This window comes from Muntiacus reevesi, chromosome 2, assembly GCF_963930625.1.
Source record: "Muntiacus reevesi chromosome 2, mMunRee1.1, whole genome shotgun sequence".
NCBI classification, from domain to species: Eukaryota; Metazoa; Chordata; class Mammalia; order Artiodactyla; family Cervidae; genus Muntiacus; species Muntiacus reevesi.
The window spans coordinates 61,209,346-61,235,546 of NC_089250.1; the positions used below are offsets into that span (position 1 = coordinate 61,209,346).

General features: G+C 39.6%; 1 protein-coding gene and 1 pseudogene across 2 annotated transcripts in view; one reads left to right on the forward strand and one right to left on the reverse strand.

Moving 5' to 3' along the window:
- Positions 1-1,540: 1,540 nt before the first annotated feature.
- Positions 1,541-26,201, reverse strand: part of CDK5RAP1 (CDK5 regulatory subunit associated protein 1) — a 34,917-nt gene continuing 10,256 nt past the window's right edge. For both annotated transcript variants that reach the window (XM_065921831.1, XM_065921832.1), the window contains 8 exons: positions 25,929-26,049; positions 24,330-24,560; positions 22,986-23,083; positions 22,277-22,332; positions 15,396-15,526; positions 12,376-12,525; positions 8,182-8,322; positions 1,541-1,797 (listed from right to left, as the gene is read on the reverse strand). In XM_065921831.1, coding sequence (XP_065777903.1) covers positions 1,717-1,797; positions 8,182-8,322; positions 12,376-12,525; positions 15,396-15,526; positions 22,277-22,332; positions 22,986-23,083; positions 24,330-24,560; positions 25,929-26,049 — 1,009 coding nt within the window. In that variant the 3' untranslated portion in view covers positions 1,541-1,716. The remainder of the gene's footprint in view (positions 1,798-8,181; positions 8,323-12,375; positions 12,526-15,395; positions 15,527-22,276; positions 22,333-22,985; positions 23,084-24,329; positions 24,561-25,928; positions 26,050-26,201) is intronic.
- LOC136157976 (cytochrome c oxidase subunit NDUFA4 pseudogene) lies at positions 6,444-6,894 on the forward strand (annotated as a pseudogene).

The following is a 26,201-nucleotide window of genomic DNA, read 5'->3' on the forward strand; positions in this document are numbered from 1 at the left end:
CATGCACACAGGACCTAGGTTCCCCAACCAGAGATCAAACCCAGGCCCTCTGCATTGTGACTGCAGAGTCTTACCCACTGGACCAGAGAAGCCCCAAATGCTGGCCTTTTCTGATCCAGGAAAACAGTAAAAGGCAGGAAACTGACCAATTACAGACACCTGTTGTATCGTTTAAATTATTTACCACATGTATGATTTACTTTTTCATAAAAAGTAAAATTTCCAAAAGTTTTTCATGTCTTCTGAATAAAGAACTGAGGTGAAGAGCCATAACAAATATTTCTTGAATAGAAGATGGATTTTTTTTTTTTTTAATATTTACTTTTATTTGGCTGCAACAAGTCTTAGCTGCAGCATGCAGGATCTTCAACTTTCATTGTGGCATGTGGGATCTAGTCCCCTGACCAGGGATCGAACCTGGACCCGTTGCAATGGGAACTCAAAGTCTTAGCCACTGGACCACCAGGGAAGTCCCAGAAGATGGATTAACCCCCTCAAGCCATGCCAACTGGTACGGAAGAGGTTCCTAGCCTGGGATTCTCAAAGGTTTCTATGCAGGTCAGTGGGAAGGAGATCATAGCCATACACACAATAAAAGCCTCGGCATATCCTAATATAAACAGTGTGTTGTAGAAGCAAAATTTTTCAATGATCACTCTTCATCTGTTAAGATTTTACTGTGTTCCACAGACAGTGCTAAGTTCCTCACAAGTACAATCTCACTGAACTCCAGATGAGATAAGCATTATATTATTATCCCATGTCACAGAAGAAAATCAAGGAACAGATAAATAATAAAATAACTACTCAAGTTCACACAACTCTGAAAAAATGGAGCAGGAACTTAGACCAGAGTCCTTCTGACTCCAAATATTCTATACCACCATCTTTTGGATTTTTTCACATGATCCCCACAGAATGACATAATCTTGGCAGATTAAGGAGCCAAGAGTGACTCCTCAGAGCCTACTAGAAGGTAATGATGTTTTCTAAACTCCAAATGCTGTCAGTGAAAGTGAAAGTGAAGTCATGTCCAACTCTTTGCGACTCCGTGGACTGTAGCCTACCAGACTCCTCCGTCCATGGAATTCTCCAGCCAAGAATACTGGAGTGGGTTGCCATTTCCTTCTCCAGGGGATCTTCCCTTCCCAGGGATCAAACCCAGGTCTCCCACATTGCAGGCAGATGCTTTAACCTCTGAGCCACCAGGGAAGCCCCTGAAGGCAAAGAATAATCTGACAAGCTTGAAAAAAAAAAAAAAGGGGGGTCCATGAGGGAATTTCTCAGGTAAAATAAAGTGAGGAGATAGGTAGCTGAGTCAATGTTATCAAACCAAAATGTTAGACAGATCTAGAGCAGTTTTTTCTAAGCAAATGGTTCTTTCTACCTTCCCCAACCCTTTAGTCTCCAATTCCTAGGGTACATGAGAGAGAACCAGAGAAGTATTACAGTCCACAACAGAAACTGGGCTGGGAAATCCGGGAAAATCTCAGAGACACTCACCAAGGCAAAAATGAAGTAAAAGTAGATAAAAATGAACTACTTTAGGTAAATTTAATGACTGTAAACGCTGTTCACAAAGCAGCAAAGAAATGCATTTTCCATTTCATAGAAAGTTGCTTCACCACTTGAGGCTTGGCTCCAAAGCTTCATCTTCCATTAGTGACCAGTCATATTTCTCTTGCTGCCAGAAAGGACTGACACCAACCACTAAGGTCAGCAATATGCTGTGGAGTCCTTTAGAGTGGTCTTGCGGAGAACATGTCCTTTAAGTGTCTGAGAACTGGCTGAGGTGATCTGAAAGAAAACCAATCAGAAGAAGGCAAAGTAACTGGGACTGAACTACAGGGACTTAATGTGAATGGTCCAAAGGAGAGGCCACCAAATGGAATCTAATGGGAGATGACAGGCCAGCATCTCGAGGCTGCACGGTTTCCTCTACACCCTCAGAGGCATCTGATACAATACTGATGTATATAATTTAAGAAGTCCAAAACACGTCAGTCCCAGACAGCCACTACTCCCTTTTCTCTTGGGAAATGGCCTTCCACAGAGCCAACCACAAGGTTTATGTACGAGCTGCCTAACACAGACATGTGTGCGTGGTAAGTCACTTCAGTCGTGTCTGACTCTGCGACTCTATGGACTGCCAGGGTCCTCTGTCCATGGGATTCTCCAGGCAAGAATAATGGGAGTGGGTTGTCATGTCCTCCTCCAGGGGATCTTCCAGACCCAGGGAACAAACCCGAGTCTCTTGCATCTCCTGCACTGGCAGGCGGGTTCTTTACCACTAGTGCCACCTGGGAAGCCTCCCACAGACGCTGCCCTCCCAACCCCAAGGGCAGCTGTGATCCAGGCTATACCAGTCAAACACCTTCCTAAGACATTTATTGTGCCAAGGTGCATTACTACGAACAAAGCTAGTGTATGTGATGGAATTCCAGTTAAAAAGTGCTGTACTCAACATGTCGGCAAATTTGGAAAACTCAGTAATGGCCATAGAACTGGAAAAGGTCAGTTTTCACTCCAATCCCAAAGACGTGCAATGCCAAAGAATGTTCAAACTACTGTACAACTGCACTCATTTCACATGCTAGCAAGATAATGCTCAAAATCTTTCAAACTAGGCTTCAGCAGTATATGAACCATGATCTTCCAGATGTTCAAGCTGGGTTTAGAAAAGGCGGAGAAACCAAAGATCAAATTGCCAACATCCGCTGGATCACTGAAGAAGCAAGAGAGTTCCAGAAAAACATCTATTTCTGCTTTATTGACTATGCCAAAGCCTTTATGACTGTGTGGATCACAATAAACTGTGGAAAATTCTGAAAGAGATGGGAATACCAGACCACCTGACCTGCCTCTTAAGAAATCTGTATGCAGGTCAGGAAGCAACAGTTAGAACTGGACATGGAACAACAGACTGGTTCCAAATAGGAAAAGGAGTATGTCAAGGCTGTATATTGTCACCCTGCTTATTGAACTTATATGCAGAGTACATCATGAGAAATGCTGGGCTGGAGAGAGGACAAGGTGGAATCAAAATTGCCGGAAGAAATATCAATAACCTCAGATATGCAGATGACACCACCTATATGGCAGAAAGTGAAGAAGAACTAAAGAGTCTCTTGATGAAAGTGAAAGAGGAGAGTGAAAAAGTTGGCTCAACGCTCAACATTCAGAAAACAAAGATCATGGCTTCTGGTCCCATCACTTCATGGCAAATAGATGAAGAAACAGTGGAAAGAGTGGCAGACTTTTATTTTCAGGGGCTCCAAAATCACTGCAGATGGTGACTGCAGCCATGAAATTAAAAGACACTTACTCCTTGGGAGAAAAGTTATGCCCAACCTAGACAGCATATTAAAAAGCAGAGACATTACTTTGCCAACAAAGGTCCATCTAGTCATAGCTATGGTTTTTCCAGTAGTCATGTATGGATATGAGAGTTGGACTATAAAGAAAGCTGAGCGCCAAAGAATTGATGCTTTTGAACTGTGGTGTTGGAGAAGACTCTTGAGAGTCTTGGACTTCAAGGAGATCCAACCAGTCCATCCTAAAGGAAATCAGTCCTGAATATTCATTGGAAGGACTGATGTTGAAGCTGAAACTCCAATACTTTGGCCACCTGATGCAAAGAGCTGACTCATTTGAAAAGACCCTGATACTGGGAAAGATTTAAGGCAGGAGAAAAAGGGGAAGAGAGGATGAGATGGCTGGATGCCGTCACTGACTCAATGGACATGAGTTTGAGTAAGCTCCAGGAGTTGGTGATGGACAGGGAGGCCTCGTGTGCTACAACCCATGGGGTTGCAAAGAGTCGGACACAACTGAGTTACTGAACTGAACTGATGAAGATAAAATGGGCTAATGTAAACAGTAACAAGAGCAAAGGAGAGGGAAGTTGCTTTCAGCACTAGTGAGCTTTTCAAGGAGGTGACATTTAAGAGAACTTGTAAGGTTTAAAAGAAGGCAGCCAGGCAAAAATCAAGACCCTCCTAAGTGACACAGCATTTTCAAAGTCCCTAACACTAGAACAAAGTCTGAGAGGCAAAAAAAAAGAGGCCACTAAGACTAGAGGAAAGAGAATAAAAAGAGGTCAGAGGACATGAGGTTGGAAAGGTAGCTGGGAAAGACCATAAAAGGCCTTGGACACCCTGCAGCTCCAATGAGAAACCACTGGAGGGCTTAAGCAAATGAGTGAGTGATCTGATTTAGAAGATCAAACTGAATGCTATGGGGCAGGAAGACTAGAGGAGGGCAAGAATGAAAGCAGGAATACAAAGCCTCTGAAGTACTCAGGTACTGTGGGTGAGAGTGCAAAACGGTATAATCATTTTGGCTCTTTCTATTATATATACCCAGTTTCCCAGCAATTTCAAACCATATACCCCATAGAAATGCACTGTAACACATACATAGCAGCTCTATTCGTAATAGCTCCAAACTGGAAACAACCAAAGTGGCCATCAAAAGTACAATATATAAATTGTGGTATATTCATATAATATGGATAACTATTATCATAGATGAACTGTACAACATCCGTGTTATCAAAAATCTACACTGGATGAGTCAATTTTATATCAAAAACAAGAAAAACTGAACTATGGTATTAAAAATTAGGATGGCGGGAAGAAGAGTATGGTAGGAAAATGAGGGGGGTTTTGGAGGTTCTGAAAATACTGTTTTTTGATTCAGGAGGCAGTCACACAGGTAGGGTCACTTTGTGATGATTCATCAAGTAGTAAGTACACTTTTGAGCAATTTTATACATTTATGATATGCTTCAATAAAATAATTCACTTTCAAAATACAGAAACAGAAAACCTGTGAAAAGGCTGCACTAATCTAACCTAACCAAGATGACTGCTTAGAGAAAGAAAGAGATCCAAGATACATTCCACAGGTGGAGCTGAACAGGTGAACTACTGATGGGGAGTACAAGAAAATAAATATCTAGGATGATGCCTATATTTTTGGTTTTAGCAACTGAGTGGTGCTATTTGCTGAGATGGAAGAGACTTCAAAAGAAGAAAATTGCAGGAAAGTGGGAAGAATTTGTTCTATTTTGGCCACATTAAGTTTAGGACGCAAGAGAGAAAGAAGAAAAATGCAAATCTGGAGAGGATGTGAAGGGATGGAAGCAAAAAGCACAAGCAGCAGTGTGACAGAAGATGCAGACACTTCCTACACAGCTCACGTGAGCAGACAGCAGGGACAGGCGGAGATGCGTGTGAGTGGGTGCAAACAACGATGAGACAGTGAGATGTCACGCGACCGCATCTATTTTCTCTACACAAGATGAGACAAAGACATCAGCTAAGACTAGGATTTAAAGACATGAGTGAAGATTTAGGGAGAACGAAGAGTGGAAAAGCCAATTTATTGGGAAAATACTGTAAAATTAGGATTTCAGGGCCATGCTGAGCGTTCAATTTGAACTTTATGGCATAAATGTGAACTAAGCGCAGTTGGTTTCTGTGAAGAGACTGTTTCTTGTCCCCCAATAGTTCTCTTCCTCCTCAATAACAGAATGCCCAATTTTTAACTGGGCACGTGGTCATTCGGAATGAAGACTGTACTTCTCAACTTCTTTGCAGCCTTTGTGTGAAACTTCTGCAAAGTGTCTTGAAAGGAATAAGGCATGCCCTTCACCTCTCTTCCTGCTTCCTACAAGCTAGGATATGGTTGCTGCAACAGCCATCCTGAATCGTAAGATGACCTTGAGAATGGAGGCCACACAGAGAAGAGCAAAAGACAGAAGCAGTCAAGACCCTTGGTGATCATGAAGCCATCAAAGTCACCAGCCCTGGACATTCCATATATCTAGATTTTTATGAGAAAGAGAACTTCTGCTTATTTAAGCCAGTGTATTTTGAGTTTTCAGTCACCATCATCGGACCTAACCTATGTCATACAGATTAACTGGGTGCTCTTCCCCAACAATATTTAGCTGTTTTCACGCAGATACAAAGTAAGCAGATAATCATTTTCACCAAGGTTGGAGTCTAGACAAATAAGCACCACAGAAGAAAGGGCAAGAAGAAAATGGAATTTATGAGGAAATGGTTCTAGTACTGTCCAGAGACTCTAAGTGGAGAAAGATGAGAACAGCAGATACGAGTGACAGAAACAGCCAACAGATCCCTGGTTTCACAGTTTCTCCTTTATTTTGCTCCCTCCACTACATGTCACTTGTCGGGTTTATTATGTCACTTTAGAACAACAAGAGTCCCAAGTATCACCTTTCTGTCTTTCTTGACAAATGGAATTTTTCCATTTTACAGAAGAATATCATACTAACATTATAACCCAACCCACTAACCTCATCCCTTTTATCTATAGTAGAAAGGGAATAGGAAGAGGTATGATAAAAGCAACGGAAAATCAAAGAAGCAAAAATTCAGAAAACGAAGAAGAAAACAAGACAGTGCCTCTCAGTTTGGGCTCGAGGCCTCTGTCGAAACCATGCTCCGCCAGATCATCGGTCAGGCCAAGAAGCATCCTAGCTTGATCCCCCTCTTCATATCTATTGGAGCAGGAGGGACTGGAGCAGCACTGTATGTCACACGCCTGGCATTGTTCAATCCCTATGTCAGTTGGGACAGAAAGAATAACCCAGAACCCTGGAACAAACTAGGTCCTAATGATCAGTACAAGTTCTACTCTGTGAACGTAGATTACAGCAAACTGAAGAAAGAAGGTCCAGACTTCTAAATGAAATATTTCACTTAAAGCTGCTTAGAATGAAGGTCTTCCAGAAGCCATCCGCACAATTTTCCACTTAACCAGGAAATATTTCCCCTCTAAATGCACGAATCATGTTGGTGTATTGTATTGGGGTTTACACTGATGAATAAATAGTCTGAAACTTGAAAAAAAAGAAAACAAGACAGTGTCAAAAAGAAAGAAAGAATAAGTGGAAAAGCCTGAGAGACTGTTTCCACATCAATCAGGTTGCTACCTAGTAGGAATTCCTCCCCTGAGGAAACCTCTGGGCAATGCTGAAAGTTAAGACAATCCCCTGTCCGAACAAGGCCAGAAAGGAATGAGACCACGGAAGTCCCCAGCCTGCAAAATCACTGTTTTTGTCCAATGGACAGAACAGAAAAGTTCTGAGCGCTGGTAAAATTTCCAGGTGAATCTACAGAAGTTACACACCAAGGAAATGAGACTCCTTCTACTGCATACCATGAACCATGGCTCCTATGATTCAAGAGGAAGGTGAAGTAACAAGGACGGAAGAGTAGAGGGTGAGGCACCAAGGAACAGCGCAGAGGAGATAACTCTGAACAACATCAGCAGAAGAACCACCCTCTCGCCACCTCTCTCTTTGCAGATGCTTCAGAGATCAGTGTTGGAAAAGTACTTGTGCTCCTGCCCACCTCATCAGCACATGTCCTGCCAGCCTCTGGCACTGGGCAAAGTGGAAATGAGGGGAAGAAGGGAAGATGGCAGTGGTAGACCTGTGGTGGTATGAGAAGGAAAAGAAGAGAAAAGAAACTCAGGAAGGGGGAATATCTTAGTGAAATGAGAGGAAAAAAGGAAAAAATCCCACAGCCATTCAACTGGGCCTATAGTCCAGGGAAGGAATGCAGAAAACTTGTAAGTTAGGAACATCTGGGGCATCAGAGACCTCGAAGGGAATGCTTATCTCTGCCAGAGAGAACTATCAACTCACATGAGAACTTACTCTTCCTGGCCTCTCTCCAGCAGAAAACTACTTGTTACTGTTATTCCAACCTCACTAAATTCCCAGAAATAATCCTTTCAGGGCAGGAGAGAAGAGAATAAAAACAGAAGGCCTAGTTAGGAGTAGTTTAAAATTTAATTCAAGTACCCTTACATTGGTGGGGTTAAGAAGAGATTTTTATCTTACTAAAGAATTTCTCAGTGCTCGGGCCTGGTGCACTGGGAGGACCCAGAGGAGTCGGGTGGATAGGGAGGTGGGAGGGGGGATCGGGATGGGGAATACATGTAACTCAATGGCTGATTCATGTCAATGTATGACAAAACCCACTGAAATGTTGTGAAGTAATTAGCCTTCAACTAATAAAAAAATATTTTTTTTAAATAAATAAATAAGAATTTCTCCAGGAAAAAACTTCATTCCCTCAAATTATCCAATCCAACTCCCATTTCACAGCGCAAGTCAAAAGCACAAAAAGAACTCCTTACCTTCACCAGCACATAGTCTCCAGGCTGAGCTCGGACCCTGAGCCCAGAGCCGGTGACATCCTCCACCTCTACATCAGGAAATATCACCTTAAGGTTTCCATCATTCCGGCCACACAGGTCAGTGGCAGAGCGTTTACTGGGCTGCAAAAGAATAGATGAGAGGTTATGAATTTGTCAGTCATCAGTTCTTGGCCTGTCTCAGATCCCCAAGGGTCTGAGCCATAGATCACTTTTTAACCAAGGAATCACCTAAGACTAAGTGCTTCACTGCTGCTTTACCAACAAGGTCAGTAAATGGTACATGACAGAAACTCAATAAAGTTTTGCTGACAACATGTCAATATAATAAATGTCTCAATCATTGAGTCTTTGATTTACAGAATTACCTTTCACAGGACTGAACCTCCAACAGGCTTGATGCCAATGGCATATGGGTGATATATTTGGTAAAATGACTCTCACTTCACAGAGTCTCATAGCAATCACCCGGGAGTATTCTCGGGTTGTTTGGCCTAGGTTACGTGTCTCAGTGAATAGGAGACTGGAAGGCAGAGCCTCCATTGTAACATGTGAATGACTGGGCCAGGAGAATAATAAAAGCAGTATGCAGTATGCAGTTCTGGGTATTAATTCCCAGAACATACACAAGCCTTTCTCTTCCAGTCATCAGGAAGTGACAAGAACAAAATTCACCCTCAGGCCTTAAATAACCAGGAAATCGGACAAAATATATGAAAAACCTGTTTTCTGAGATCGGACAACAGATTGTGCAAAACTATGATCCCCAAGAGAAGAAAACAAATGGAGAGAATCACCCCTGCATTCTACCAGAGGACACGTGCCAGACCAGAGGACACAAAGCTGGGAGGGAGACCTCAAGGCAGAACATGGTGGTTCCCTCTGAACTGAGGAAAAATGGATCAAAGTCCAGGGAACCTGCAATAGCTAGAAACTGTAGAGCAAGTTCTAGAGAAGAGGGGGTGAAAATCCATGAAGTCACACAAAGAACCCAGATCTCACTGGGCTGAGAATCATTTGATCTAGCAACAAACAGTCCTCACTGATTCCTTGGGACACGCAGCAGCGATTCCAGAATCTACAGCCACACCTAGCACTAAGGCCAAACTTTTCCTAGAATAAAAAAACTTCTCTAGCAAAGATTAAAAATAAACCTTAAAATGATCAAACAAAACCATGAGTAATGAGACTGCTTATTAAAACAAAGCCCAACACAAATTCCAGACATTCAAAAATAATGTCCAACAATACAATTTCCAACATCCAATCAAAAATCACTAGATAAGCCCAGAAGCAGAAAAATGTGACTCATAATCAAGAAAAAAATCATTGAAGTAGACCTAGAAATGATGGCAATGATGGGATTATCACAAAGACATTAAACCAGCTATTTTAATTAAGTTCAAATACTAAGTTTCAAAAGAAAACAAGATCAGAGGAGAGAAATACTAGAAGATGTTTTTAAAAAAAACAAATGTAACTTATACAGATGAAATATACAACATCTGAATGTTTTAATTCAATACATAATAGCAAATGAGACACTGCCAAAGAATAACAAAACTGAAGACAGAATGATAGAAACTGAATTAGTCAAAGTGAAGCACAGATATAAAAAAAAAAAGACAGGGGAAAAAAAACTGAACAGCCTCAGTGACCTATGACACAGTATCAGGTGGTTGAACATATGGGTGATTAGAAGAGAGAACAAAGGGGAGGGGGTGGCAGAAAGCAGGAGGGGTATAGAAAAATATCTGAAGAGTAATAAATGAAAAATTTCCAAATCTGATGAAAAGTATAAACCCATAAATTATGTAGCCTCAGTATATCCCAAACAAAACCATGCCAAAACACATTAAATTTCTAAGAAGTGATAAAATGACAACACAACATGTGATATTGAACTGAATCATTTTCTTATAAATGACAGTTCTTAGGCAAGTGGAGAAACTTAAGCGGGGTCTAAGGACTGGATGGTAATAATCTAACAAGCTTAATTTTCTGACTCTGATGGTTGTACTATAGTTATTTAGAAGAATGCTCCTGTTCGCACAAAATAAACACATTAATGTTTGGGGAATTGGGGCATCAGAGCAACTTATTCTCAAATGCTTCAAAGAAAAAAGTTCTTTGTACTATACTGCTACTTTTCTGCAAGGTTTGTGATGGCTTTACAATAAATTTTTTAAAAGAGGCAGCATTCATGTTCCATGATTTGAACCAACCAACCACGAGCATTTATAAGACAAACAGGGAAACTAGAACATTGACTAGATATATGAAAATAATAAGAAACTACTGCTGGGACTTCTCTGGTGATCCAGTAGCTAAGACTCTGCACTTCCAATGCAGGAGGTCCAGCTTCAATCCCTGGTCAGGGAACTAGATCCCACACGTTGCAACTAAGAGTTCACATGTCACAACAAAGATCGAAGATTCCTTGTGCTGCAACTAAAAATCTGCAGGCCACAAAAAAAAGAACCTGCATGCCAGAACAAAGAGTGAAGATCCCAACTGAGTCCCCACACAGCCAAATTAATTAAATAAAATTAAATTTCATTTAGTTATTATAAATAAAATAAAGACAAAAAAAAAACTTTCAAATAATTACCATGTGCTCTCTGTGGGGTCAATGAAGTCATGGATTAGTAACCTCTGAATACTTACTCATTCAATCAAAAGGCAAGTACACTATTCTGTACCAGACCTTGTGTGAGGAGAGCTGGGGATACAATAAGACCTAATTCCTACTGGACAAAATAAGGATTGCTAATAGACATGTTCATGTATGGAGATCTTCAGAATCATAGCTGATACCCTAAATAGCAAAGGATTTATCAAGGCAAACACTTTGGGGATATTTCACCAGCTCAGTATCATCAACCAACAGCAACTGCTAGACCAGACCATTGGAAGATTCCTAACCCAAGCTGAGCAGATCAGACTCCCTCGCCAAGAAATTTTAATTGGAGCTGAAAAACAAAACGTTGGTCTGTGAATAGCTGGAACTATATACCACAAAACACAGGAACTACAGGGCTGTTGTACTCTGCCACACAGATAAAAAATCAGGAAAAGCTGACCTGAGGAGGAGAAAAGTAAGTCTGAGCCTCAAGGGCTTCCCAGTTTGGGTACAGTCCCCTCCAGATACCTGGCAGTATTCTTAACCTTGGACGCCACAATATACTCCTGAAGTCTTACACAAAGCAGAATTACATAGCTTGAACAAATTTCCCACAGTTACTCATTACTGGAGAGTCCTAACAAACAAACAAACACCAAGCAATTGGTGCTTCTGAAGTTGCCATATCCTAAGGCATAGAGCAGGACTCTCCTTTCTCAACTCAGGACTTGGGAGAAGTCACAGAAAGGGTGCTGCCTCTCTCCTTCCCCTTCTCTTCAAGAGCTGAAACATGAAGCTTCACAGAAGGTCAGGTTCCCTAACATCCCTTATCCTAACTGTTTAGTGCTCGAAATGATGACTAGGTTCCCAAGCTCGACCATGGAAGACTACAGAAGCCCAAACTTTCTGAAACGCAGTGTATTTCTAAGACAGTGTGATTTTTTTAAATCAGACAATAAAATTGGTACTCAAAATACACACATGATGCTTCCAGAAAGATGCAACAGAAAAACTTTTCCCTAATCCTTCCACTAAATACAAAAACATCCTTCGGGAATGAAGAAGAAATCAACATTCTAAGATGAAGGAAAACAAAGAGAATCTACTACCAGAATGTCTGTTAAAGGAAGTTCTCTAAGCAAAAAGGAAACAATAAAAGAAGGAACCTGGAACAACAGGAAGAAACAAAAAACCAATAATATGATAACTTCTAAGAAAATCCTAAGGAACCTACTGAAAAAACTCCTAGGACTACTGAGTTCAGCAAGATCATGGGCTACAATATAAAAATCAATTATTTTTTTTTTAAAATCAATTATTTCCATATACTAACAGTGATCACATGTACACCCAAAATGAAAAATACAATAGCAATTACAATAGCTAAAAAAAAAAGAAAGGTATAAATCTAACAAAACATGTACAAGACCTATATGCTGAAAACTTTAAAAACTGCTAAAATAAATCAAAGATTTAAATAAAGGGAGATATACGGAGCTCTAAAAAACAAAAAGACAAACAAACAAAAAATACACATATACACATAGCCTCACCCCCTCCACCAGCACCAGTTGGGTACAACCCACAAAGGATTTGTTGGCTTTTGTTGCTTCTTCTCGGAAGACAGTGATAAGTTCCTCCAAACGCCTTAATTTTACCTCTTCGGGAACATCATCCTTCAACCTGTGATATGCTCGTGTCTTCTGTTTGAAAAAAGAGAGATGGAGGTCACCAAGGACTTGTAGGAATCCATTTTTAAGGCAGACATGCTCATCCAATTTGCAATTTACAGACACATGTACAGGAACTCAAGCCACACCACAATGGTTCTCTAGTTCAGAGGCCTTCTAAGAGAAAAAGGTGCAAGAGAGTCACATTTTTACAAGGGTTAAACTCTAAATTTAGCACATGAAAATCATAGACTCAAAATTGTTCTTGATACTTTTATAGCACACATATATTAAATAATTCATGTACCAGGTTTCTGAGCAGCATTATAAAGACACAAGATGCAAAGTGAACGTTTATCAATAAGTAACCTGTGAAATAAATTATGGTTTATCTACACAATGGAATATTACACAGCTGTGAAAAAGAATGAGATAGCTCTGTATATACAGATGTGACTGCTCTCCAAAATATACTCTGAACAGAAATAAGCAAGGTACAGATCATCATGTATACCAAGTTTGATATAGAAAGGATACATATAAATATACTTAGAAATACATGAAATATCTCTGGAAGGTTACAGAATAAGTTGCTAAGAGCACTTGCCTTCAGGGAAGGAACTGAAAAACCAGGCAATCTAGGAAGAAAAAACAACTACTTTGCACTGCACACTATTTTGATCTTTTGAATTCTATACCGTGCACATGTATTACCTAGTCAAAAAATAAAATAAAATTTACCCTTGAAAAGCTTCTAAATCATCCAAAATCATAGTGTACATACATCTTTATATATAAATATATTCATACACACATGTTTATACATATCTTTATTAACACAAGCTCATAATACAGCTGGAGAACCACAGAACTAAACAAAAGAGGAAAGTCTATACACCAGAGTCTGGACATTCAAACCAATCTGCCTAACTCTAATCCTCTAAGAGAGGATTACCAAAGAGAACTACCAAATGGATTACTAAGAGAACTACCAAATCCAGAGGAAAATGAAGAATGGGTAGAGAATTCTAAAACAGAATTCTTTTACAGGGCTTACTCTAATTCTGTCTTATTATTAACAATAGTAATTTACCTCTGCTGTGCACTCAACTACTATATAGCACTATTTTAAGTGCTTTATACATATCTAATTTAGCTAATATATTACTTCAAAGCAATCTGATACAGTTGGTATTAATGTTATTCCCTTTCACAGATGAAGAAAAGACTTCCCAAGGTACACAGCTATTAAACAGGAGAGGCACAATCTGACTGTTCTTACCCACTATGCTACCTGATGAAGTCTCTATAACTTTCACTCTAATCTAGGAATTATCAAATAGACTCCTAAATCAACATTCATAAGCAATGCCTGTAGGACACGCTTCCACCACACACTGAAACTCATTTCCGACTCTAGAGTTAAAGAGAAATTTCTCTTGCATATTTGTGACATCCACAGAAATGAAGCAAATTGGAAGCCAACAGCTCCTCCGATGCTTTATCCTTGAAACAATTCTGTAAGAGACATCAATATACACACTGGCCCACTTACACTGTCTATAGAACACTTGGCAGTGGGCTTTAAAAGACGTGGATTAGCTTGGTTGATGAGAGACAGCTAAGTGACATTCATGGCTCAATCATTCATCAGACAGCTTTTCCTTGACCATGGAAGCCCCTCAGTCTCCAGCCCAAACACAAAGCAAGTGACCCCTGAGGTGACTTCCCCTGAGGGGAAGATGATAAGTGACCCAAGCAATTCACTCCTGCTATCAAGAAAACCGCAGGCAACCAAGACCATTCCTCTCTGCGCATTACTCGCCCTTTTCTTTCCATCTCCTTCTGCTTTGTTTTCCTGGGAATTGTGTTATAGGAGAAACTCTAAAGCAGAAATCATCAGTGGGTTCACTTGGCCTAGAAAAATGGAAATTAAAAATGACCGAGGATGAGACTTCCCTGGTGGTCCAGCGGTTAAGAATCCTCCCTTCAATGCAGGGGACATGGGTTCAATCCCTGGTCAGAGAACTAAGATCCCACACGCCGCTGAGCAACTAAGCCTGAGTGCCACAACTACTGAGCATGTGAGCCACAACTACAGAGTTCATGTTCCACAACAAAGATCCCATGTGCCACAACCAAGACCGAACGCAACCAAATATATAAATACTAATAAATATTGCTTTCAATGGTTGAGGATGGCTAGGAGGGCAACAAGGAGCTTCCATAAAACAAATCATATCTGTAGGCCAAAAAAGAAGTTATGCATGTTAGTAAAGGATTTGCACTTTCTTTTAAAGAGAACGGTGTCCCTCCTTGCACTTTCAAATTCTAAACAATAACTCTAAATATTCTAATAAAGGGTGGACTTGGTGATAAAGAATCTGCCTGCCAATACAAGAGACACAGGTTCAATCCCCGATCCAAAAGATCCCACATGACATGAGACAGCTAAGCCCATGGATCACAACCACTGAGCCTGTGCTCTGGAAGCCAGGAGCTGCAACTACTGAAGCCCACACACTCTATAGAGTCCATGCAATACAGTGAGAAGCCTGTGCACAGCAACTAGAGGGTAGACCCTGCTCACCACAACTACAGAAAAGGCCGTGCAGCAACAAAGACCCAGCACAGCCAAAAATTAACCAATTAATTTTTAAAAATATTCTAATAGAGAGGAATAGTAGCAGAAGCAGTTGTTTTTCATCTCAAGTTGCTGAACTGCATAAAAGAGTAAATAGGTTTATTAGAAAAAAATAATGAATGGTTAAGATCCCCGTGGTTTCTCAAGAAAAACCTTGCTGTCTCTTTCTTTTCTTCCAGCAGTTCACAATCAATCAGAAACTGGTCAGGAATGATGTCTCAGAATTAGAAAGAGCTCATCCCCCCAGTCCAGGACTCACCTGTCTCATGCTATAGGCAAAGAGGAAGCCTATGTTGTACTGAACTTCCCGAAGTAAAGACACTGTCTGAAGGTGATCTTCCTCCGTCTCACCACAAAAGCCAGCAATGAAATCACTGCTGAGGCTCACACCTGTGACATATGACAAATGACAGCACGTCACTGCCGCTTACCTTCAAGAGAGGCCGTTGGCACTTGGAGATTTCAGAGGGAGGGATAGTAACTGTACAGCCTTTCCAGGAGCTATTTAACCCATGTGCAAGTGAAACAGATTAGTCAACCCAGAGCAAGAAGGGACATGACTGCTCATTGACAAGATTCTCAAGCCAAAGCCCGGCTTCTCAGTCTACATTCCCCTCAGCTTCACACCAGAAAAGGTATTTTTCACTTCAAACATTGGATTGAGGGACAGGGACACAGTAGGAGTTCATATTTTCAAATCTGCCCTGCTTTTACTTTTTTTTTTAATCTTTTATTTTATATTGGGGTATAGCTGATTTATAATGTTGTCAGTTTTAGGTGTACAGCAAGGTGATTCAGTTATACACATACATATATCTACTCTTGTTCAGATTGTTTTCTGATATAGGTTATTACCCAATATTGAGATCACTGTGCTATACAGTGGGTCCTTGTTGGTATCTGTTTTTTTTTCATTTATTAGTTGGAGGCTGATTACTTCACAACATTGCAGTGGGTTTTGTCATACACTGACATGAATCAGCCATAGAGTTACATGTATTCCCCCATCCCGATCCCCCCTCCCACCTCCCTCTTGGTATCTGTTTTATTTATAGTACATATGTTATAGTGTATATGTTAATCCCAAACTCCTAGTTTAACTCTCCCACCACTTTTTCTATTTGGTAAATATAAGTTTGTTTTCAAAGTCTGTGAGTCTGTTTCTGTTTCATGAGTTCATCTGTGTCATCTTTTTAGATTCCACATATAAGTGATATCATATATTTGTCTCTGTCTCTCTGACTTACTTCACTTTAGTATGGTAATCTCTCAGACTATCCATGTTGCTGCAAATGGCATTAATTCATTCTTTTTATGGCTAAGTAATATTCTGCAGTGTGTGTGCATATATGTGTACATATGTGCACACACGTGCATGCACACACACATATGTATATATACACCATATATATACACACACACACACATATATGCATGTATATATGTATGTATGTGTGTGTGTATATATATATATATACACACACACACATCTTCAGCCATTCCTCTATTGAGGAATGAGGCATTTAGGGTGCTTCCATGTCTTGACTATTGTAAATAGTGCTGCAATGAACACTGGGATGCACTTATCTTTTTGGATGTTTTTTTTTTCCAGATATATGCCCACAAGTGGGATCGCTAGATCATATGATAGCTCTATACCTAGTTTTTTAAGGAACCCCCATACTGTTCTCCATAGTAGTTACACCAATTTCCATTCCCATCAACAGTTTAGGAGGGTTCCCTCTTCTCCACACTCTCTCCAAGATTTACTGTTTGAAGACTTTTTGATGATGGCCATTCTGACTGGTGTAAGGTGATACCTCACTGTAGTTTCCCTCTGCATTTCTCTAATAATCAGTGATGTCTGAGCATCTTTTTATGTGCTTTCTGGCCATTTGTATGTCTTCTTTGGAGAAATGTCTATTTATGTGTTCTGTCCATTTTCTGACTAGACTGTTTTTTGATACTGAGCTGCACAAGCTGTTTGTCCATTTTGGAGATTAATCCCCTCTTGGCTGCTTCATTTGCAAATATTTTTTTCTATCCTGTGGGTTGCCTTTTTATTTCATTTGTGGTTTCTTTTGCTGTGCAAAGGCTTTTAAGTTTAACTAGGTCTCATTTGCTTATTTTTATTTTATTTTCATTACTCTAGGAGGTAGATCCAAAAAGTAGTGCTGTGGGACTTCCCTGGCAGTCCAGTGGTTAGAACCTGATGCTTTCACTGCCATAGCCCAGGTCCAACCCCTGACTGGGAAACTAAGATCCCTCAAGCCAAGCAGTATGCAAAAAAAAGAAAAAGATATTGTTGCGATTTATATCACTGAGTGTTCTGCCTATGTTTTCCTCTAAAAGTTTTATAGTATCTGGTCTTACATTTAGATCTTTAATCCATTTTTACTTTATTTTTGTGTATGGTGTTAGAGAATGTTCTAATTTCTTTTATATTTCTTTTATATTAGGTTGGTGCAAAAGTAACTGCAGTTTTTAAATTTGCCGTTTGACATCCATTCTATATAAATGTAGATGTCGTATATAATAATAATATGCATTTCTAGCTTTATGTTTTTTGGGCTAATGACTTATTACTTGCTGTTTATTTTATATTTATTTTAGACTATGGAAATGATGTTAGACAAAAAGACAAATTGGAGCAATTTTCTTATTTGAGTTCAAAATGGCTCATAAAGCAGAAGAGTAAACTCACAACACCAACAACGCATTTGGCCCAGGAACTGATAACAAATATACAAAGGAGTGGTGGTTTATGAAGTTTTGTAGAGGAGAAGAGCGCCTTGAACATGAGGAGCATAGTGGCCAGCTAGCAGAAGTTGACAACGACAACTGAGAGTAATCATCAAAACTGATCCTCTTACAACTTCATGAGAAGTTGCCAAGGAACTCAACACTGACCAATCTACGGTTACTCGGCATTTGCAGCAAATTGGAAAGGTGAAAAAGTTTGATGGGTGGGTGCTTCATGAGCGGACCTGAAATTAAAAAAACATTGTTCTGAAGTATTGTCTTCTCTTATTCTACACAACAATGACGAACCGTTTCTGGATCAGATTGTGATGTGTGACAAAAAGTGGATCGTATAAAACAAGAGATGACCAGCTCAGTGGCTGGATCAAAAAGAAGCTCCAAAGCACTTCCCAAAGCCAAACTTGCACTAAAAAAAAGTCATGGTCACTGTTTGGTGGTTTGCTGCCAGTATGATTCACTACAGCTTTTGAACCCCAGCAAAATCATTACATCTGAGAAGTATGCTCAGCAGATCAATGAGATGCACCAAAAACTGCAATGCCTACAGCCGGTACTGGTCAACAGAATGGGCCCGATTCTTCTCTACAAGAAAACCTAACTGCATATGAGACAACTAACACTTCAAAAGTTGTGCTACAAAGTTTTGCCTAATCTGCCATATTCACGTGACCTCTCGCCAACCAACTACCACTTCTTCAACCATCTTGACAACTTTTTGCAGAGAAAACATTTCCAAAACCAACAGCAGGCAGAAAATGCTTTCTAAGTGTTTGTCTAATCCTAAAGCCTGGATTTTTATGCTATAGGAATAAAGAAACATCTTGTTGGCAAGAATGTGTTGACTATATATAATGGTTCCTAATAAAGATGTGTCTGAGCCTAGTTATCATTTAAAGTTCACATTTATACTAACCTAACATACAGTTGTCCGTCTAGTCAAGGCTATAGTTTTTCCAGTGGTCATGTATGGATGTGAGAGTTGAACTGTGAAGAAAGCTGAGCACCGAAGAATTGATGCTTTTGAACTGTGGTGTTGGAGAAGACTCTTCAGAGTCCCTTGGACTGCAGGAGATCCAACCAGTCCATCCTAAGAGAGACCAGTCCTGGGTGTTCATTGGAAGGACTGATGCTGAAGCTGAAACTCCAATACTTTGGCCACCTCATACGAAGAGTTGACTCACTGGAAAAGACCCTGATGCTGGGAGGGGTTGGGGGCAGGAGGAGAAGGGGACGACGATGAGATGGCTGGATGGCATCACCAACTCGATGGACGTGAGTCTGAGTAAACTCCGGGAGTCGGTGATGGACAGGGAGGCCTGGCATGCTGCAATTCATGGCGTTGCAGAGAGTCAGACACAACTGAATGACTAAACTGAACTGAACTGAACATACAGTTGTCCAGTGTTCCCAGAACCATTTATTGAAGAAGTTGTATTTTCTCCACTCTTCTTTCTTGCCTCCTTTGTCATACATTAACTGATGAAAGGTGTGTGGGTCTATTTTGGAGTTTTCTGTTCTGTTCCATTGATCTATTATTTGTTTTCGTGCCAGTACCATACTCTTTTGATGACTGTAGCTTTGTAGTATGGTCTAAAGTCAGGAAGCCTGATTCCTCCAGCTCTGTTTTTCTTTCTCAGGATTGCTTTGGCTATTCAGGGCCTTTCTGTTTCCAGATAAATTTTAAAACTATCTGTTCTATTTCTGTGAAAAATGTCAATGGTAATTTGATAGAGATTGTACTTTTGATAGGGATTACACTGAATCTGCAGATCGCCTTGGGTAGTACAGTCGTTTTGACAATACTATTCTTCCAATCTAAGAACATGGTGTATCTTTCCAACTATTAGTATCACTTCAATTTCTTTCATCTATGCTTTACAGTTTTCAGAGCACAGGTCTTTTGCCTCCTTACGTAGGTTTATTCCTAGCTATTTTCCTCTTTTCAATACAGTGGTAAATGAAATTGTTTAATTTCTCTTTCTGATCTTTTTGTTCTTAATGGACAGAAATGCAAGAGATTTCTGTATATTAATTCTGTATCATGTAACTTCACCAAATTCACTGATGAGCTCTAGTAGTTTTCTGGTAGCATCTTGAGGATTTTTATATATAGTATCATGTCATCTGCAAACAGTGACAGTTTTACTTCTTTTCCAATTTGGATTTCTTTTTTTTCCATCTCTCATTGCCATGGCTAGGACTTTCAAAACTATGTCAAATAAAAGTGTTTTGTTCCTGATCTTAGAGGAAATGCTTTCAGCTTTTCACTCTTGAGTATGATGTTAGCTCTGAGTTTGTCATATATGGCCTTTGTTACATTGAGGTAGGTTCTCTCTATGCTCACTTTCTGGGGAGTTTTTACCATAATAGTTGTTTCAGTTTTGTCAAAAGCTTTTTTTCACATCTACTGACATAATATGGTTTTTACTCTTCAATTTGTGTGGTGTTTCACACTGATTTGCAGATATTGAAAAATCCTTGCATCCCTGGGATAAATCCCATTTGATCGTGGTATATGATCCTTTCAATGTATTACTGGATTCAGTTTGGTCTTATTTTATTGATGACTTCTGCATCTATGTCAGTGATATTGGCCTATAATTTTCTTTTCTGGTGGTGTCTTTTCTTCTCTGGTTTTGGTATCAGGGTGATGGTGGCCTCATAGAATGAGTTTGGGCACATTCCTTCCTCTGCAATTTCTGCACTAGTTTCAGAAGGATAGGCGTTAATTCTTCTCTTAAATGTGTGATAAAATTCATCTGTGAAGCCATCTGGTCCTGGACTTTAGTTGGAAGTTTTTTAATTTCAGTTCAATTTCACTACTTATGACTGGTCTGTTTATATTTTATTTCTTTCTGGTTCAGTCTCGGAAGATTTTACCTTTCTAAGAATGTGTCCATTTCTTCTAGGCTGTCCATTCTATTGGTATACAGTTGCTTAGAGAAATCTCTTATGATTCTATCTCTGTGGTGTCAGCTGTGACTTCTCCTTTTTCATTTCTAATTTTTTTTAATGAGCTCTTTCCCTTTTTTCCTTGATAAGTCTGGTTAAAAATCACTTCTCAGCCTTTTGGCTAAGATCAAGTGAAGTCTGGTTAAAGGTTTATCAATTTTGTTTATCTTTTCAAAGAACCAGCTTTTAGTTTCATTGGTCCTTTATATTGTTTTCTTTATCTCTATTTCATTTATTTCTGCTCTGATCTTTATGATTTCTTTCCTTCTAACTTTGGGTTTTGCTTGTTGTTCTTTCTCTAGCTGCTTTTGGTATACAGTTAGGTTATTTCATTGAGATTTTTCTTAGATTGTATTGCTACAAACTTCCGTCTTAGAACTGCATTTGCTGCGTCCCACAGATTTTGGATCATCATGTTTTCATTTTCATTTGTCTCTAGGAATTTTCTGATTTCCTCTTTGATTTCTTTGGTGATCCACTGGTTGTTCAGTAACATATTGTTTAGCCTCCACATGTTTGGGTTTTTTCTTGTAGCTGATTTCTAATTTCATAGAGTTGTGGCTGAAAAAGATGCTTGATATGATTTCAATTTTCTTAAATTTACTGAGGTTTGCTTTGTGGCCCAGCATGTGATCTATCATGCAAAATGTTTGCGTACCTCATACAAACATATACTTTTGAAATTAAACACAACATTCCAACACACTTCAATTATCCCAACAATCCAATAAGGTGAGTACTATTAGTTCCACATTATAGAATAGGAAACTGCAGCCCAGAGAACCTCCATGCTATCCTGCCTCATCCAAATCAAAGTTTTGGTGCAGAACACATTACAGTAATTAGAAATTTGTAAAACAATGTAGACACTGTCAACAAATCTAAAAACTAGAGCAAAATGGATATCCAAGAAGGACCTACTGTATAGCACATAGAACTCTGTTCAATGTTACTGGCAGCCTGGATGGGATGGGTTCAAGGGAGAATGGATATACATATACATACAGCTGAATCCTTCACTGTTCACCAGAAACTACCACAACACTGTTAACTGGCTATATCCTAATACAAAACAGAAGTTAAAAAAAAAAAGATATCAAATGCTCCCAAATCAGAACTAATTTAGACCATAACTTTGCTGCTAACAAGCAGAAACAAGGTCTCTCTCATGTTCAGAAACATGAAGACTCTAGAAAAGGAACCTCTTTAGTTTGAGGCCACAAGCTAATCCACATCTCTGAGTATTTCTACCAAGACCAAGATATTTGGTCAGAAAGAAGTAAGAGAAAGAAAGAAATGAAGAACAGTAAAAGAAGTGTTGAAGGTGACACCATGTACTACCACAAGTGTTGCCTGTATCTAACCAAAAAAATGGGGGTCACCGGTAAAGTAACATGCCCAGCAAAATATGTTTCTTAAATGTACCTGGGATAGACTCTCTGATATGCTGAACTAATTCCACATAAGCTTCTCTTGAATACCTGCAATAAAAAAACAAAAAGAAAAAGCTCAAATTAACCAATCTTCTTTAAATGAATGCTATAAGAAGATAACTCTATGAATTACCTCACATAATCACTTTACATTCACACAGGACAGTAAAAGAGTAAGTTAAATTATCCTTAAAGGCCCTTCAGATCCAAATCATGTACTGTAACCTAATCCAGAGCCTATAAAATTTTAATTCAAGAACGTAATTTCAAATAGCCATTTTTATTTAACTAAGAAATGAAGACAAACTAACACTTAATATTTCTAAGATTCTTTGCCAATGTGTAACATAAGGTAAATCACTAATTCTATACAATGTGTCATCTGACACTTGCTCCTTTCAGTCTTCTCTTTGCTATACTATTTCCAAAGTAAGTAAACACAGAAAAGCTATAAAGATGAAAAATCTCAGTGTACCACACAGTAGGTGCTTAATAAGACACATGCTAAACAAATGAGTGAGCCAATCCTCAGTCTATACTTATAGAATGAACAAAGCAAGTTATAAAGTCCATCAGTTTACCCATGTAATAAATCTCTATTGAGCAGCTACCATGTGCCACACACTATCCTAGGTTCTTAGACACTGCTTGGTCCTTAAATATGGATTGGTATGGAACGCCCCTCCCCAAGCAAGTCTGACCCCCTCCGCATGGCCTCCAATACACGGCTGCTTCCACTCTGGGCTGGTAGGTGGATCTGTTTACAGATGTTGTCCCTCTCATGAATCAGTTGCAGAACCTGGTCAAATAGAACACATTAAAGGTTATCAAAGTCTCACAAAATAATCTTGCAGAAAGGAATACCACTCCCACTGTTTCTCCATCAACATTAATTTTTAAGAACTAAGAGGCTGACAAAACCAAACATGTAAATCACCCAAATTCTTTACTTTTGCTCAAGCCACATTCTGTCTGTCCCAGACATTTCACCTGATGATATCTACTTTTTTTTCCCCCAGTGGGTTTTGTCATACATTGATATGAATCAGCCAAAGAGTTACACATATTCCCCATCCCGATCCCCCCTCCCACCTCCCTCTCCACCCGATTCCTCTGGGTCTTCCCAGTGCACCAGGCCCGAGCACTTGACTCATGCATCCCACCTGGGCTGGTGATCTGTTTCACCATCTCTCTACTTTTAAAGAGTGAAGAAAGCAAGCAGAGGTCAGATTCAGGTCATGAGGCTATACAGGGACAGTGCCAACAGAGACCAGAGAGGAAAAACAGCATTTGTCTCACCCAGTTTACAAACTAATTAGCCACTTTAAGACACCATCAAGAAACTAAAACTAGGAGAAAATACTTGAAAAAATTTACTGACAAATGATTTGTACCAAGAGTACATAAAGAAGGTTCACAATTCAGTAAGACAAATATTTCAGAGGGGAAAAAGTAGGGGTGGGGCCAAAAGACAGACATTTCACCAAAACAAAAAACTTTCCCAACAACCCAAAGCAGACAGTGATTATTAACCATTTTACAAATGAAGATGACAAGCTAAAAAGGTCACCTCTACGTTAGTGACAGACAGGTAAGCCTGGCGTGCTGCCATCCATGGGGTTGCAAAGAGTCGGAGAAGACTGAGTAACTGAACTGAACTGAACTGGTAAAGCAGTGGAAGAGCCAGGGCTGGACTCAGTGCTATCTGAGGCCAAAGTCTAAACTGTTTTCTGCTGCATTACATTGCCTCCCTACCTGTCCTTCCCACACCATCTTGCAATAAAACCTCTCTCTGCACAGCCCTCATGGTCCATTGATGGTCTCAGCATCAATCCTATACCTTAGGGGACCAAGGTATAGTCCTCCACCTTAGCGGACCTCAAATCTTTCCATAAGGGGGTAGATTCAGAGGGCAATACAGTAACACACCTCAGGATCCCCTGACCTCTGAGGACAGATGTCTCTGCCACACCCTACTGGCTCCAGCCTTTGGCATGCTTAGGGATACTGATGTCAATCTGGCACAGTAAACTCTCAATACTCACCTCATCAGGAAAGTCCTTAGGGTGCGGAGAGGTGAAACGAATCCTCATTTCAGGATCTATTCTGGACACCTGATCCAGAAGGTGAGCAAAACGAAGGCCTCCTTGCTTCGCTTTATAGTTGGTGGAAAAGCCACGACTGAGGTTGGTGGACACTGCACTGTTGAACTGGACCTCTGAATTGTCCCGAAAACTATTAACATTCTGACCAAGGAGTGTCACTTCTTTCAGCCCCTGAAAAAGGAAAAAGAAATATATTGGAAGCAATTTTAAAACTTGTTTGGCAGCGTTACGCCAAATCTCCAACTAAAATTAGCTAAACCTGCCAAGAGTCATCCATAAATATACTCCCTCTTTAACTCAATAATTTCATCTTGGGCATCATGTCCAAAGAACTGAACTTCAGGATAAAACCATATGTAAAAATCTTCAAAACATTTTTTAAAATAGCAAAAAAGCTGGATGCAAAGCCAATATTCAAAAGTAACAGCTAATTTATAACACCAAAAATCAAATTATGATACCACTCTGTCCTTTGAAGGTTATATAATCATTATCTATGCAGTATTCTGGCCAAAAATATTTAGTCTAAATACAATCAAGCTTTTACACCTAACTTTCAGTTTACCACAATTCAGGGGAATATTTTAAATAACAACATGAGGAAGCAATCAAACAAATGGAGATATGTCTAATGCATCATTTAAGAAAAAACAAAAAAGTGAAAGGACTGTTTTAGGTTTAAGAGAGACTGAAGAAATATTACATACAATCAAATGAAACTATACAAATCTTAATGGGATCTTGGCTTAAAAACAGAACAGTAATAAGACATTTTTGGATAATTAAGATATTCTGAATATGGGCTACATGTTAGAAAATATTAGTTAATTGTTTCCTACTTATGATAACAGTATTATGGTTATGAAGGGAAAAATTTTTCTTTCTGAGAAGATGCATACTGACAGATAGAGGGCAAAATGGCCTGATGACTACCACTTACTCTCAAATGGTTCAGAAAAAAATATATTTATATATCTACAGAGATAGGCAGATAAAGAACATATGACAAAATGTCAATAATCATGTTTATTAATCTTTCAACTCGTATTTGAAAATCTGCACTGTAAAATTTCAGAAAGCAAAAGAAAAATAGTTGCTAAAAAGACTGTTTTTTATTATTTTATTTTGACATAATTTCAAACTTACAGAAAAACTGAGAGGGTATAAAAAACTCCCATAAACTATTTGCCCAGATTCAGTAATCGTTAACATTGTGCCTCATTTCTTTATCATTCATTCACACATCTGTTCTGTCTACACACACATCAAGCCAGAGAATGGTGGAGCCCGAATTCACAATCACCTCATTCATGCTCTCTCTATTCTACTGTACTCCCTCCTAAGTAAACCTCTCTGTGGATCTGCCTATATTTTGTGGGCAGCAACCCAAGATATGTACACCCAGAAATTTCTTTCTGGCCAGGTATAATTCTAAACATGTACAGCTGAGAGACAGCACAGGCTGTAAAACTAAAGAAAAGTTGTCCTCATCCTCCAACAAACACACTCACAGTCAGAAGGGCTGTGAGAACTTCTCACCTGCTCAGAAAGCTTCCTCACTTCCTCCAGAATGGAGGCAATAGGCCGACTCCTCTCCCGGCCACGTGTGAAAGGGACAATGCAGTAGCTGCACATGTTGTCACAGCCTCGCATGATAGACCTGGGGAGGAAAGCACCAGAACTCAGGAAAGGAGCAGGACGATCTGGTCCAACCCACGGAGAAGGTCACAGCTCCTTTGGCATTTATCCCTTAGCTCTGAATTCTCTTGGCAATATACTCACAAAGGACCAATCTGAGATCTAAGAAGCAAT